Genomic DNA, 16,452 nt, shown 5'->3' on the forward strand with positions numbered 1-16,452 from the left:
ACCCAAGTCCACTATTGTCACCAATGAATGCTGCCGTTTGTTCACGGATGCCTGGAAAAAACGTTCAAAATTCATTATGGACCACTTTGCTTATTATTGTTCAACAACACTTTTCTTTTCTTCAGGCCTTTATTCTGAACTCTTTCCATCAGTTACATTCCCATCCCTCCCCTTTCTGAGAGTGGACCCTGTCTCCCCTAGACTTATGATCCTAAATATTCACTTTTGTACAGATTGAGTACCGGCACTAAAACACTTAACTTTACTAAAACTTAAGTGTTCATTATGTCTTTAAAAAAAAAAGCTAGTGTTATTTCCCCCCCTCCTTTGAAATGGTTTCCTTTAAGGTGTTTAGGAATATTTTTACTACTCTGAAGCTCAGAAAAGACACACAAAAAATCCATGTTTTTGAGTAGGTTGTTGCTAAATGGACTAGACTGCATGACATTTATGACTTTATTTTCTGGTTTTAATTATTTCCTTTTGAACAGTTTTCAAACTTTGGTTGCATTTCTCTATTAAGAATATATTTTACATGCAAAGAGTTAGTTTGATCTCTATGTATTAAAGAAGTTGGTCACCTGTATTAACCTTATAAAGTGTCTGGGTTTAAATGACTAAAGTATTTTACCTACTTACTCTATGTTTTAAATATCTTTTTTAGAAGTAAATTAAAAAGAATGTAATGTTTTTTTACAAAAGCTAGGCTGGTCATGAAAAACCTCAAGTGTCTGAAACCTTAACCTCATAATTATATCTTTATCATGCAGGGCCACGCGGCCTCTATGGCACGCAGTCAAGTTTTTGCATAAAGTTGCAGTTTGTTTGTTTTGGGAAAGGGGGACAGTTACGGAATTAAATAAAACATCTCCATTAAACCACTGAAACAATCAGTCTGTTGTCTTATTAGAGTTACCCACCTCTTTAAATTACAAAATAACACACTGTTATATTTTTATAGAATTGTGAATTACTTTCATTGTGTTTACATTCATGATTAACTCTGCAAATATGAAGAAAATGAACAGAATGACATTAAAAAACAAAAAAAAAAACTAAGCATACAAGGCCTCAGGATGATGTCAGATTTTGTTCATTTGGACCAACGCCGCCCCCTGCTGGTGGTTTGGTAAAACTGCTGAAGAAATTAAAACCCGCAAATTACAGGATCGGCACAGGATTATTATTTTGTTACAAATTATTAAAAAAGTACAATGTAAAATATATTTGATTATATAGAAGCTGAAGGCACGATAAATAAGCGATTAAATTGAAAATGTGTTAGTTTTAAACGCAACCAGAGCTGCAATCATTGAACTCCATGTTCTTTCAATCTCAATTATTAAACTGAAAATAACTTATATGTCTGCTAATTGGCTTAATCGTGATGTTTTAAGATGTCTCCTTACAGCGGAAGTAGTAAACCCAGCCAAGTTTGCATGACTTCACTGAGCGATAGGAAAAAGTAGGTGGTTGATTATTTGGGAAAGCCCTCTTTTTCTTGGACTGCTGACGCGTACAAGAGTCTACGCGCTGCCCTGAAGAGAAGCAGCTTTTTTCCGCCTCCACCATGTTATTTTCTGTTTTAGTCTTAGTAACACTGATTTCAAAGGCTGAGTGTTATTTTGCTGAGGAAAAGTTCCCGGAGGAGTCGAAGATGCAGCCTCCCACCGTGGTGATCGCGATCATAGCCAGGAACACCGCTCATTCCCTGCCTTACTACCTCGGAGCTTTGGAGAGGCTCAACTTCCCCAAAGACCGCATCTCTGTGTGGTTGGTTTCTCCTGCATGCTCTCGATTAGCTGCTTTATACCCTTCAAAAGGTCAAAATCCTTCAAACGCGTTGAGAAAAAGAGCAGTTTGCATTCAGCTCATCTTCCAGCTGACTGGATGATTTGAAATGAGCTCTGATTTCTTCCTGATGTTTTGGCTCATATTCAGTTTCTTTTTTTGGAAACTCTAAAATCATTAGTGGCTACATATGGGTGTGGTATTTATTTGCCCTATATTAAAGTAAATGTGCAGGAACAATGGCTGCAACTTAATGTCAGGTTTCAATAATAAGCATAAAGTAGTGCATGACTTTAAAATACAAGCAACCTAATTCATGTTTTGATAATCTTACAAATTGATTCAAAGTTTTCTTTCTAAGGAAAATTAGTTTATTGCATGGATTCATTGACTCAAATTCAATCCCTCACACTATTCTTGCAGCGACAGTGGAGAGGAAAAACTCACTTTAAACAGGAAGAAACCTCCTGGAGAACCAGGCTCAGTGTGAGCAGCCATCTGCTAATGCTGACTGGGGTTTAAGGAGAGAGAAAAAGAGATAGAAAAGGCAGCTGTAAAAGGTGGTCCTGTTCAGGAAACACAGTCAGGCAGATGAGCTCCAAGCCAGCTCCGATGTTAGAGGATGAATCACATCCAGCCAGTCACAGCCAGAGAAACAGGATTACACTGATTAGTGACTACATTGGGGTGTGGTATTTATTTGCCCTATATTAAAGTAAATGTACAGGAACAATGCCTGCAACTTTATGTCAGGTTTAAGTCATTAACTTGTATGTATTTAATTGAGGCTTTATGTAAAACCCCAACATAGTGCATGATTTTAAAAGACAAGCAACCCAGTGCCTGTTTTGTTAATCTTACAGGAAAGGAAAACGTCTGAAAAGTGTGGCATGTTCTTATTCTTAACCCCATTTGCTTCGAAGACATCAGATTAAGTTAAGGTTGCATTCAAGGGTCACCTAATTACTAAATAATGCCCTTCTATTTGTCAATTCCATTCAGTTTGTTTATATAGCACCAATTCACAACACATCATCTCAAGACACTTTACAATTAAACCAGATCATACAGTCAAATTGATTCGAAGTTTACTTTCTAAAGAAAACTAGTTGATTACATCGACTTATTGACTCGAAAGCAATCGCTTACACTATTCTTGCAGCAACTGCGGAGAGGAAGTCAGCATCAGCAGGTCATCTGCCGAGGCCGACTGGGGTTTAAGGAGACAGAAGCAGAGATACAAAAAGCAACTGTAAACACAGTTAACACACAGCCAGGCAGACGAGCTCCGAGCCAACTCCCATGTCAGAGGATGAAGAGAGCACATCCAGCCAGCCAGTCTCAGTCAGAGAAACAGGACTACACTGAAAAACAGGCCGATCTCCAACATCTATAAACAAAGGTGTTGATGGCAGCAGCACAGCTGATGTTTCTCTCCAGGATAGAGTCACAGCCAAACAGGAACAGGAAGCTACAATTAGAAAAAGCAGAGAGAGCAGAATGTTAGAGATTGAACTAACAGATTCTGCAGCGTGGTAGAATAGAGACAGAATGAAGCAGAACGATAAAATAGGGGTCCCTATGTCCTCCAGCAGTCCAAGCCTATAGCAGCATAACTATAGAGATATGAGGCAGACAGGGTGTCTGCCTCATGAACTAAAACTGATAGTTGGTTCCACTAGGGGAGCCTGATAACTAAAAGATCTGCCTCCCCTTTCGTTTTTAGAAATTCTAGGAACCACTAGTGAACCAGCAGATTGAGAGCGAAGTGCTCTGTTAGGGACTTAAAAAACAATCATATCTCTGATGTAAGATGGAGCTTGGCTATTTATATGTGAGAAGGAGGATTTTCAATTCTATTCTTGATTTAACAGGAAGCCAATGAAGAGAAACCAGGATAGGAAAGATATGATCATTTTCATCAGAACTCTGGCTGCAGCATTTTGGATCAGCTGAAGGCTTTTAACTACAGTTAATGGACTTCCTGATAGTAAAGAATTACAATAGTCCAGCCTTGAAGTAACAAATGCATGGACTAGTTTCTCTAACCTGACTCCGCCAGATGGATTTGCTCCGCATATCCATCTGGAAACCTTCCGTTGAAGTAATTTTGGGAAGGGACGAAAATACTGGTTAGCTGATTGGTAATATCCCGTGATAGACGGGCCAAATAAACCAATCAGATCAACGAAGCATATGATGTAGTCACAGAGCGACAATGAAAACACAACCACAAGCCAGGCTAACTCTTGCCGAAACCAGTTGGGAGAAGAGCAAAAACATCTTTTCCTCTGAGAAAAGCCTCCAGAGCAGTGTCTTGCTCTTCTTTCAGTGAAGAAATACTCTGTAATTCCGATAAAACTTGCTCGATAGCCACGCTAACGCTAGTTTCATCGGCTGAAGCCGCCATGTTCTTTAGACTAAACTGTCGCGCTTCTCGTTGCGTCACACCTCAACCCGCCTCAAAGCCAACGCTGATTGGGCGTTTGTTTGGTGAACTGCTCCAAATTTTCTTTAACGGAAAGTAGCCAGACTGATCTGCGAGTGAAACCTTGAAAGCTCGCGAGATCAGGATGGTCTCACGAGGCTATAGTTTCTCAGCATCACCCCTGGACAGGATATTTCTACTTTTTGCAATATTCCCCAGATGAAAGAAGGAAATTCTAGAAACCTCTAGAAACCTCTTTAAATGACACGTGTGCTTAAAAATAACACCAAGATTTTTTTACTTTAGTATCTGAAATCGGTTTAATCCAATCCAAATGAAGTCACTGACTAATCAGCTTCTTTTTTAAAGATTCTGGTCCAAAGTCTATAACTTCTGTTATGTCTGCATTCAGGAGCAGCAAGTTAAGAGTCATTCAGGATTTTATGTATTCGAGACATGCCTGTAATCTATGTGATGGGTTAGCTTCATCTGGATTTATAGACAAATCTAGCTGGGTATCATCAGCATAACAGTGGAAATTAATCCCATGCTGTCTAATAATTCTACAGATTGGGAGCATATAAATATAAAGTAAAGAGAATTGGTCCTAGCACTGATGCCTGTGGTACTCCACAGGTAACCCTTGAGCAAGATTTGTCATTAAAGTGAACAAACTGAAATTGATCAGATAGATAAGATTTAAACCAGTCTGGTGCTGTTTCTCTAATTCCAACAAAATATTCAAGTCTTTCTAAAAGAACCTGTGATCAGCTGTTTCAAATGCAGCACTGAGATCTAACAGGACTAGTACAGATACAAATCCATTATCTGAGGCCATGCAGATATTAGCAACCTTCACCAGAGCTGTTTCAGTGCTATGATGAGCTCTAAAGCCAGACTGAAACTCTTCAAAAAGTTAATTATGGTGTAAGTGGTTGCAGACTTGTTTGGCAACTACTTTCTCAAGAATTTTGGAGAAGAAAGGAAGATTGTATATAGGTCTATAATAGGTCATTTAATTTAACTAGGGTATTATTGGTCCATTTTCTCAGTAGGTGGGAATTACGGTAAGAGATCTCAAAGATGTTCGCATTCTAGTTTCTCACCTCTGGTCGCTCCTATTCCTTATTGTGTGTGCATGGCCACCAATGTTCCTGTTCCAACAGTTAGAAGAATAACAATAAAAACACTGTTTCATGCTACGTGTGTATGCCAATAAAACAAAAAAATCCTGAAATATGTGGAAGAGATGGCTCTAGTCAAATAAGACCAAACTTATTTGATGTCTATCCAAAATGTGAGGTTCGCTGGAAAAGTAACACTGTACAGAGATCAAGATGTGGAGGTTCTCTTTAAGGATGATAAGGATGTATAGGATCAGAGTTGAGTACATTAAAGGGTCCACTAGGGTTTGATGTTTTGGAGATAAAGCCAGAGACCAAAATGAGAGTTTGGAAATGTTCAAAGGAGAGTACATCAGTAGAAGGATGTTGAGGCTGGAACTGCCAGGCAGAAGGCCTAGAGGAAGAGGGAGACTAATAAGATTTATGGATGGAATTAAGTAGGACATGACTGTGGATGATGTGACTGAAAAAAACACAGACGCTGGAGTCAGACAGAGACAGATGGCTCTGTGGCAACTTCTCCTAAAAGGGAAAAGAAGAAGAAAAAAACAAATCTCAGCTTCTCTCAGTTCACAGCTAGGTGCTATTTTGTTTGAATTATCACATAAAAACCCCCAAAAATACAGAATAATTGGTGATTGCATTAAAGCCAAATCTAAAAAGGTTAAAACAACTTCTATACCTTAGTGAAACTCAATGTATTGATTGTTGAGTTTTGTACACACATGAGCAGTGTCTCTTTATCATGCTCTTTTTTGCAGTATAAAAAATTAGCTGTACTGAAATTCTTGGGGTTTGATAACTTTGAATAAAACATAAAGAATATCACGGAATTTAGCACAATTTAAAACAAATATAAAATTATAAAATTTCTTTCAAACAACAAAGTCCCAGCTTCTGCTGTAGTGTTTAAGATGGTCAAACAGTTTGACACTTGTATCTAGAACTTTTTTTTCTTGCTTTTAGAAATTTAAGCTCAAATAGACTGTATTTTTGTGGTTGTGGTCTTAAGGTGTGTAGTATTAAGACCGTTTGCCCCTCTATTTTTTTTTTTTACAGAGCAATACCTAAAAGTATCAAGTTGACATTATGGGTTATTTATGGGACTATCTGTTTAAGTATCTAGTCAAGCATATAGTTTTAATACATTTAGTTTCTACTCCATGTTTGATTCTGTGTTCTGTGACTAAAAAATCCCTCCAAACATCCAAAACTATTTTCTCATGTAATTAATGAAAGACTGTTATAGCCTTTTTCTATGCAATCTGATCAGCAATATATAGCAACAGGTGGGGGAGGGCCAGTAAAGAGAAAACCTAACCCTCCCTTGCAATTACTCTTTAAAGAGTTTAAATAGTTGAAATTTTAAATGTTTTAAATCCATAACTTTTGAGACTTTGATGTGCTGTAACATGGGAAACCATTCATTAACTACCCAACAGTTAACTGTTAACCAAAATTTAGAGTTTATAAATATTTTCAAGATTACTTACAGAGCAGAGATAAAAATGCTCATTACTAAAATATATAGACAGAAACATAATCCTACAGGCAATAAACCAAAGTATGAAACATTCCAAATTATGGGGGATCTCTAATAAAAATCTTGTATTGCACCAGAGAAGCTTTCCACATTAAATTGATCAGGCGTATAATTTCTAATGGGGAGTTTTTGCTATAAATTATTTGCCCTCATTAAGGGACCGGCCTGGAAAAAAAGAGCCTCTATATTAATGGTTCTTATTCGCTTCTCCGCCCAGAGGTGGTGGAATGGAGTAAATTATTTTTATAGCTTATAACAAATGTGGCTGCTAATCTGTTCTTCATACATTCTTAAAGTTCTTTTCAGATCAGTTCTAAATTTCTATTTTCTCCTACCAGGGCGGCCACAGATCACAACTCGGACAACACCACAGCCATGCTGAGAGAGTGGCTTACTGTCATGCAGAGCTTTTACCATTATGTTGAGTGGAGGCCAATGGAACAGCCAACGTAAGTCCAGATTTATCAGGATGTTAAATCAATTCAAAAGATACAGTATTGATCCCAAATCGAAAGTAAATAAACTTCCTGCTAGACTGTGATCTAAGAAAACTAATGATTGCAGTTTGGTAGCTGTAAACATGAATAAAAAAAGGACAGAACTGAAAAACCTTTATTGTTCCACAGTGGTATAAAGAAGTAGTTAAAAGAAAATTACGTACAAGACTAAATTATATGTGAAAGACTGAAAGTTAAACTATATAGCAGAAATGAAAAAGAAAAAAATTATAGAGCAGTTATTTATTTAAAAAAAGGGTATTTTAGGTAAGAATAATACATATAGTTAAAAAGAAAAGAAAAAAAGTAGGAGTTTAATTACAGAAAGGTGGGATAAGAATCATTGTAGAGAAAAAAACTGCTTCAGAGCAGGTACAAAACTGGGCAAATACTTGTTAATATCTGTACAGATAAAGGCATTGATGTACAAAATACAAATTTGAGCAGATTAGGGACACAGCAGATGATGGTACGCATGAGAGAGAGAAAAATAACCAATGTAATTGCATGGTTTTAAACACTTGTTGGCCCCATTTGGAGCATTAAATGTTTTAAAAATGTCTCGTGCAAGGTAGGAGACATTTTCCAAAAGCGATATTATTCATTTTACAGTACAGTCCTTTTGTCTCCCACCACCTATGCTGTATCCAGGGGGCATCCTATCACAGGGCCCGTATTTAGCTCATCCCAGCGCTTCTTCTCAGTAGCATATAAACTGGTTCTCCAATACGCCACCCTAAAATTAGGGCTGATGCCACCATAGAGTCAAATAAAGTCTTTAGAAATGTCTCATGCACTTCAGATCTTCTCAGCGGGTACAGTCTGCGCTGACCCTCCCTTAAAAGAGCATCAGTGTTACTCCTGTCCAGTTTATGATCAAGATGAACACTCAATGACGTATAATTTTTCCAAAATCTCGACATCAATTGCATTAGTGCTCACTAGCGTCAGTGTGGTGGGTCTGCAGCTCCAGCAATCCACCAGCAGCTAATTAGATTACCCTGAATGTACCTTTAGACGTACCTTATACATGAACAGCCAGGGCAATTGATGCATGAGTCTGCTATGTAGATTGAATAGGAGAGGTGCTAACACAGCTCCCTGCAGCACACCCATGCTGCAGATCAACGTTTCAGACACACTGCTCACTCCTGACTGTTCCAGCTGCTCCATCAAAAGTCCTGGTGGTTTGGTAATAAAAGCACTGGAAATAATCCTCACCGTGCTCCCAGGCTTCTTCAGGTGGGCCTGAGCTCGGTGCAGCAGGTAGAGGCTGTAGGCAACCTGCAGTGGATCCAATAAAGACCTCAGCACGGGCTAAAGATGGTTGGAAACCAGCTTTTCTACATGCCTAAATGCACTGAGTTGCTGCCATGTGATTGGCTGATTGGAAATGTGCATTAACGGGCAGCTTAACAGGTATACCTGATAAAGTGGCCAGTGATTATAGATTTGAAAGAAAAATTTTTTTAAAGAAGAGACAAGCGTGTTTTTTTTCTTCATTATCCTCAAGGTACATTAAATATTTACATAGTAATCAAAATAAAAATACATTTCCCCTTGCGTGAACAAAGTAATGCAATGGTAATGAGCAGCATTCAATGAAGGAGCCTCATTTTCTTCTGTTTATTTTTGCAGCAACATTTCATTTAAGTTTGCTGAAAGTCTTTCGAAGGTTTTCTCTGTTCTGATTGTTCATGACGTTTCTGCTGTGAAAAATTGCTCATAAATCCATCCAGAATGATTCTGTATAAAAATATTTACTCAAAGCGCACGTCTTTAAGGTGCATTTAATCAAATGTTTTGAGGAATGTGTGGGTTTGTATTTTAACAGGTGTCTTTAACATATACACGGTTTAGAGAAAACCCTTTAACACTAAAAAAGGTAACATCACAAAAAGCTGAAATTATTGTCATGAACGTTTCACATTTTCTTTGTTCAGATTTTAAAAAAGATGAACAAATTGGGGGTTGTTAAGATTGGTTTGTTAAGACCTCTTATACAATTTGATTTGTACTGGAAATACATGCAGCTTTCAGGATCTCTCAGTCTAACTCAGTTATAGACTAACAGGACTCTCAGAGAGCGTATCTTCCTCCAAGGCCCATGTATTGTTCCTATTTAAAGAAGAGAAACTCTCTACTACAAGATGTAATAATTTCCAGTTTGTGCATCAGCTTACTGTTACACCAAAATCAAAATGTGTCTTCTGATGACATCTTTCTCTTTTCTAGGTCTTATGTGGGAGAGCTGGGTCCAAAGCACTGGCCCAACAGTAGATATGAGTATGTGATGAAGCTGAAGCAGGCAGCTCTGAACTTTGCCAGAAAGCGTTGGGCCGACTACATACTGGTATGTTTTACAATCTTCAGTTAAAGATTCTAACTTCCTTTAAATCGTCCTGCTTCATTTGTTTATATTCAGGTGGTTTTTAAGCCATTAAAAGTTTATTTGATTTACTTATTCTTTGTTTTCTCTGTGGCTTATCTGTCAGTATGCTGATACTGACAACATCCTCACCAACCCAGAAACCCTCAACCTGCTGATTGCAGAGAACAAGTCAGTCATCGCCCCTATGTTAGATTCCCAGGGAGCATACTCCAACTTTTGGTGTGGAATCACACCACAGGTGAGGAGAAGCTGACGAAAATGTATATTTCCTCACTGCGGACTTATGATCTAAGAACAGTCACCATCAGTGCTCATTTTTCACTGCAGGTTATTTTTAATGTTTATTTCAGGGGTATTATCGCCGAACGGCAGAGTACTTCCCAACACGTTACCGTCACAGACATGGCTGCTTCCCCGTGCCGATGGTCCACAGCACGCTGCTGCTGGATCTGCGGAAGGAAGACATGAAGAAACTGGCTTTCTACCCTCCTCATAAAGATTATTCATGGCCCTATGATGACATCATTGTTTTTGCCTTCTCCTGCCGTGCTGCAGGTTTTTAAACTCAATACAGACTAAATGTTTATTTTGGCTGTTTACCAACAGTCATTCGCCATAAGTGGTTGAAGTGGAGGCTTTTTGAAATGAAGAGAAAAAGCTCATGTCTATAATTTATTTAATGCAGCTGTTAGAGTAAAACAAGCAGCTTCATTAATATCTTATTGTGATGTGGGAATCACATTTTTTCATCACAGGCGACCAAATTGTTTGTCTAATTCCGTAAGACTTGTTTATTATGTTTTTATACTCTTGGACAAAAGATAAAAAAAAGAAATGAAGCCCATAACATTCTGAATGTTGCTTTTTGCTTGTGTAGAGATACAGATGTATGTGTGCAACAAGGAGCGCTATGGCTACCTGAACGTTCCGGCCAAACCTTATTTCACACTGGAGGACGATCAGCTAAACTTTGTCCACGTCCACCTGGAGTCACTGAGTAAGAAACCAAGCATCAGACTGTAAAACATCTGAAAAATGACTTACATTACTGAAATCTAATCAACCAAACCTGTATTATTATGCTGCTTTTCCTCTTCTAATTCAAATCTGGTTTCTGTTCTAAAGTTGATGGGCCTGCCATGTATCCCTCGCGGTATGTTCACATGTTCCCGAAGCAGAGAGACCTGATGGGATTTGATGAGGTATGTGGTTAAAAATTTTTTTCTTTTCTGTTAAAAAAATAATAATATGTGTAAAACTTTTGTTTTTTAATGGAAAAAGAAATAAATGTAATTTATCATGAAGGAAAATACATTATAACCTAATGGAATCATAGTTTTGGGATAGAGGAGGCGTGCTTTTAAGCTGCAGTCTTTCTCCAGATCTATCTGATTAACCTGCGACGCCGACCTGACCGCAGAGACAGGATGTTGTACTCCCTGAATGAGCTGGAGGTTGACGTCAAAGTGGTGGATGCTGTGGATGGAAAGTAAGCACATTCAGGGTCCTGACAGATATCCATTGATGCAGTTCCTTAAGTGTCTCAGTCAAAAAGCAAAAAACAAAGCTCTGAACAGAAAATGTTTGAACCGTTGGTACTAGCACCCTCAATTTATTCATTTTAATGCAGCGTTAATGGCACCTTATGTGACAAAGATCGCTGAATCCATTTTGTTTTTATTTTAAATGCAATATGTATTTGTTCATTACTTTCCTCTGTTACTTGTTGCGTATGTCTGCAGCGCACTGAACAGCAGTGACATTAAGTTCCTGGGTGTGGACCTTCTGCCAGGCTACTATGACCCTTTCTCTGGACGTACCCTGACCAAGGGAGAGGTGGGCTGCTTCCTCAGCCACTACTACATCTGGAAGGAGGTGAGAAAAGCCAGCCTCACATAATGGAGAGTTAACACTAGAGGGGTGCAACAGGTTTAATTATGAGAGATAGGAAATATCTTTTTCTTCCAATTTTTTTTTGTGTTGAATGGTAGATAAAAGTATATTGACATTAAAGAGTCATGCAGTTGTTACAGATTTATCTGCTGTACATTCAGAGGGTTGATCTCCTGTTTCACCATGTCTCAAACATGTTTTATGTTATTGAAATCTTTTGACTTTATAGGCACCGATGCTCAAATTTAAAGTCATTTAAATCCCCTTTCCTTTACAGTCTGATGCTCAGTTTGAACTTCAAACCATCTAATCCAGATGTCTAATTGACTTACATTGCTGCCATTTGAATGAATGATTCAATATTTGAGCAGCTCAAATGAACAGGTGTACATACTAAAGTGGCTGGTGTGTGTGAGAATATATATATTTTTTTGTCTCCATAAAAAAGATTCTCCCTTGGCACCGATTTAATAATTTTAATTATATATTATATTTTTATTAAAATATATATAATTTGCTTTGTAATTTTGTTTACTGTTTGCCTTATGCCTGTTTATGATTAATCTTGTAGATTTTATGAATATTTCAAATATCATATTATTTAAATAAGACACACAAATACACTTAAATATTTTTTCCCTATAAATAAGACATTTAGTAAATCTTGAAAGTGAAAGCAGTCTCACAAGCTCGTTACATTATGTTGACTTTATTTTTTTTTTCCTTTTTTCTTTAGGTTGTGGACATGCAGATGGATAAAGCTCTGATTTTTGAAGATGACGTTCGCTTCGAAGCAAACTTCAAGCGCAGAGTGCTCCGGCTAATGGAGGAGATAGAGCAGGTGGAGCTGGACTGGGACATAATGTAAGAAGTTTCTTATCCTCTTGGTTCTGGTTTTGGTAAGGGGTGGGAGGAAATAAGGAAATGCACAACTGGTTGCTTCAAGTTGATAAAAGGGATGGTGTTAAAACACCACATATATACTTATTGAACTATTTAAAACTTCTCTGTGTGAATTCCTTCCTGTGTGTCTGACTATTAATGGATTTTTGTGTTGCGTACAACTCAAAGACAGCTTGTTTTAATTTGAAATGTACTGAGAACTTTAAAAATTAATCACACATGGTTTTAAAGCAGTTTGAAAGTAAATGTTTGCAGAAGGATAGATCAGAATAGGTACTGAAGAATTAAATCCAATGTCTTTCACTTTCTTTTAATTCTCCCATGTTTAGATTTTTTTTCCTTTTTCAGTTTTTTCCTGGTTTAATTTTTCCACAGATACCTTGGCAGGAAGCAGGTGAATCCTGGGAAGGAGGAGGCGGTGGAGAATGTTAGGAACCTGGTGGTGGCAGACTATTCGTACTGGACTCTGTCCTATGCCATCTCTCAGCAGGGAGCCCAAAAGCTGCTCAATGCTGAGCCGCTCTCTAAGATGCTCCCCGTTGACGAATTCCTTCCCATTATGTATGACAAACATCCCAAGTAAGTATATTTTACTGTTTATTTTCTGATGTATTTTCTCTCATAAATACACCGGTACTTCAATTCCTTGTAAAGATATCGGTGGCATTTCAGCATTTCATTGTCTTTTGATTAGGATTTTATGTAAGAGCAACACAAATCAGCACATGATGGGCATAAAAATGAAAGGCTGCATGGTTAAAGAGTTATTTTTTTCAAATAAGTCTACAGTTCCTTTGTATGCAGCCATGATTACCACCACTGTGCATTATTAGTTTTCCCTACACATACCTTTTGCATGCAAGACAAAAATAATTCACTTTGGTCTGATCTTAATAAAGCAACTTCTTTTAATATTTCTTTCTTTTTCACCCATTTGCCACTCTTGTGTAGAAATAAGATTTACTGAAGGTACAGCTAAATGCTTTTAGTTCTCTGATATTCTCTGACAAATCAGTGCGTACTTTGCCGACCATCAGTTTGTTTGTACTAAGTTTACACAAAAAACTCTACAAAATAAATTTGTGAAGGCAGTCAGTTGCACTGGGTTTCATGAGAGGGAATCGGAGCAAAGAGGGTTGATTTAAAATGCACAGTTGAGACTTTAATTTCCTTTCAAATCAGGAATATCACTATCCTTTTCCCTTAACTTCACAATTCAACCTGGAGAGACTCACACAGAGAAAAGCTGCTATTAGTAAATGATTTTCAATTTATTTATGAAGGTAACTCAATCACATTCTTCGAAAATTTTCTATCGAGCTGATCGCGAGGACTTACTCTCTGCAACCCCTGCACTGAGCATGCATGTAGCGACAGTGGAGAGAAAAACTCCCTTTTAACAGGGAGAAACCTCCAGCAGAACCAGGCTCAGTGTGAGCAGCCATCTGCCGAGGCCGACTGGGGTTCAAGGAGATGGAAGCAGATATTGACAAATATCTGCTTCCATCATATCGTCTTATGCTCTGATCAGCTGCAGAAGACTTTGACGCTGTGAATAAACATTTGATTGGATAAGTAACCTAAAAAAGGATTAGAGGAGCCTTTCCTTTGGCCTGGACACTGGCGGTAGAATAAGCCAGAGGATAAGTGGGACTGAGAATAGTTTGAGAGTGAGGGAGGAGAAGGGGTGGAGGTGGGTGACAGTTTGCTTGCGTGCGGGAGAGAGAAGCTGGTTCAGGAGCTAAATGAAGGGGAACTCTCAGATGATTGGCTTCGGAAAAGGTGCAGCCCGCGAGTTGATTGGCTGGAGCTGAACAAGGGACAGCACAGGTGGTTAAGGTGTAGCTGATAAGTCATCCAGATTGAAGTTTCGTTAAGCTTTATATTATACCATGTTTTTGGTGTATAACTCAAAATCACTCAAGAATATATTGCTGTTTCCAGTTAGAATGTGATCAAATGTGAAAGAAAAAAAGTTGCAGATGGATGAAAATTATGACCCCATTCTGTGGCTTCAATAATACAAAAAAAATGGGCTCTATGATCCTTTTTTACCCAAGCCTTGCAAAACTAAACTCAGTTCACACAATTGTTAAACATCTTTCTGCAAGCTGTATGTTAAATATAATCACAGTAATATGCAACTTTAGTCCTTCTGGAGATGTTTCTTTTTATGATGCTCACATTTATAGACAGCAGCCCTCCATAGATCTGATTTTTCCATTTGTTTTTATAGCTTTTTTTCTTTGCAAAAGTTCAAAGCTTCTGAATAAAGCCAGTTCCTTAAAGAGAAAATATCTCCATCATCAGATGGTGACTACAAAAATAGAAATACATTTCAATGCTGCAGGATCTGCAGACCAGGCTATTACAGGGCTGCATGCATGTGCTCCATAGTGTGTGAAAACCTGGCGTACAGCCAGCTATCTTACTCTGTTCTCTAACCTCTAAGAGGCTCATTTGATATGCTTGACTGCTCCAGTAAGATTACACAGTATCTGCACCCCACGCTCTGGTCCTTCTGTCCGCCCTTCATGCTCATAGTAAAGTAGTGGCATTTAAAGCCAGAGGTTTTAGACTAAATTGCAGCCTATTTATTTCTCTCTGAGGGTTAAAATAAGACTAAATATTTGTGGAGAGAAAAAAAAAAGAATCTGTTTAAATGTATGCCTTTCTTCTCCACACAGTGAAGACTACAAATCCCACTTCCCAAACAGAAACCTGCAAGCCTTTAGCACGCGCCCTCTTCTGGTGCAGCCGTGTCACTACGCCGGTGATCCTCAGTGGGTGAGCGACACAGAGACCTCCACTCTGTGGGATGATGACTCTGTAAGGACTGATTGGAGGGGCTCCCATAAAACACTAAAGGGGGCTGCGCCACCACCTGAGATGCTCTCAGCTTCTTACAGGGACGAACTCTAGTGCGAGGAGGCTGTGGGGTCAGAGAGACAGACCCTGAAAGGACAACTTAATGACAGATTTCCTTTCATTCCAGTGAGTTCGATGTTTCAGGCAGGCTCAGTTTCCTTTGAGCTGGACATTTGGAGTTCCCATTCATGTTGGAGGTGTGTGGTGCTTGATAGATGATCTTTTTGGTTATTTATTGAGGCTCTTTGTAGCAATACGCTATAAAGTTATGCAGAAACTTGCACAACATGTGTTCCTCAATCATTTATGTGATTTTTTTATTTTAAGTTTTTTGTTTGTTTATTAGCTTTTGTTTACAGATTTATTGTTTTCTCTTTAGCATGCGTGTTATACATCATATGTTTGATGTATGATGGTGGTGATTGTACCTGAGCTCAAAGCTTTTGGGGGATTTCATCTCTAAGTCTTTGGAAAAGTCAGCTGATAACCATATCCTTTTAGTATAAAATGTCTGCATAAAAATTTTTCAGTTATGCTCTCTTCCACTGTGGGAGTGTGACAGAGTGAACTGCAGCTGCGACAAAGCTCTGATTCTCAATGTTTCTACAGCAATGACAGTTTCAAATCTTCGACATGTGATGGTTTAGCAGTTTCATAAGGTGTTCAGGATTGTGTTCATCAAACTATGTATTTTTACTCAGAAAACTGAATGTTACATTAGATTAGATTAGATTCAACTTTATTGTCATTACACATGTACAGGTACAAGGCCACGAAAAGCAGTTTAGGTCTAACCAGAAGTGCAAAAGCAGCAAGTGCAGGATAAATAATGGTTCCTTAAATACACGACATGGGTATTTCTACTGAATGAGTATAGAGATGAATACTATTATAAATAATGAATACATGAGACAGTCTTAAAGCATTTCTTTAAACAAGTAATGATTGGATTGAGCTCTGTGTTGTTGTAAGGATAAAAAAATTTTTCCAGGCAGATTAAATTCTGCTAAATG

At 38.2% G+C, this 16,452-nt stretch overlaps 1 protein-coding gene across 1 annotated transcript; it reads left to right on the forward strand.

The window, feature by feature from the left end:
• The first annotated feature begins 1,484 nt into the window (after nucleotides 1-1,484).
• Nucleotides 1,485-16,403, forward strand: cercam (cerebral endothelial cell adhesion molecule). Its single transcript, XM_038283694.1, has 12 exons — nucleotides 1,485-1,773; nucleotides 7,225-7,335; nucleotides 9,619-9,736; nucleotides 9,879-10,013; nucleotides 10,126-10,330; nucleotides 10,653-10,772; nucleotides 10,901-10,977; nucleotides 11,158-11,264; nucleotides 11,518-11,650; nucleotides 12,405-12,532; nucleotides 12,947-13,150; nucleotides 15,259-16,403. The coding sequence occupies exons 1-12, from the start codon at nucleotides 1,571-1,573 to the stop codon at nucleotides 15,491-15,493; spliced, it is 1,776 nt and encodes a 591-aa protein (XP_038139622.1). The 5' UTR covers nucleotides 1,485-1,570; the 3' UTR covers nucleotides 15,494-16,403.
• The last annotated feature ends 49 nt before the right edge of the window (nucleotides 16,404-16,452 follow it).

The sequence above is a fragment of the Cyprinodon tularosa genome, unplaced genomic scaffold (assembly GCF_016077235.1).
Source record: "Cyprinodon tularosa strain WSP-4 unplaced genomic scaffold, ASM1607723v1 ctg196, whole genome shotgun sequence".
Classification (NCBI taxonomy): Eukaryota; Metazoa; Chordata; class Actinopteri; order Cyprinodontiformes; family Cyprinodontidae; genus Cyprinodon; species Cyprinodon tularosa.

Bases quoted from the DNA above. Each gene is read 5' to 3' on its own strand.
- cercam (XM_038283694.1), top strand. From the start codon at position 1,571: ATGTTATTTTCTGTTTTAGTCTTAGTAACACTGATTTCAAAGGCTGAG. The intron at 10,978-11,157 runs GTATGTGGTTAA...GTCTTTCTCCAG, and splicing joins ACCTGATGGGATTTGATGAG to ATCTATCTGATTAACCTGCG. The intron at 12,533-12,946 runs GTAAGAAGTTTC...ATTTTTCCACAG, and splicing joins GAGCTGGACTGGGACATAAT to ATACCTTGGCAGGAAGCAGG.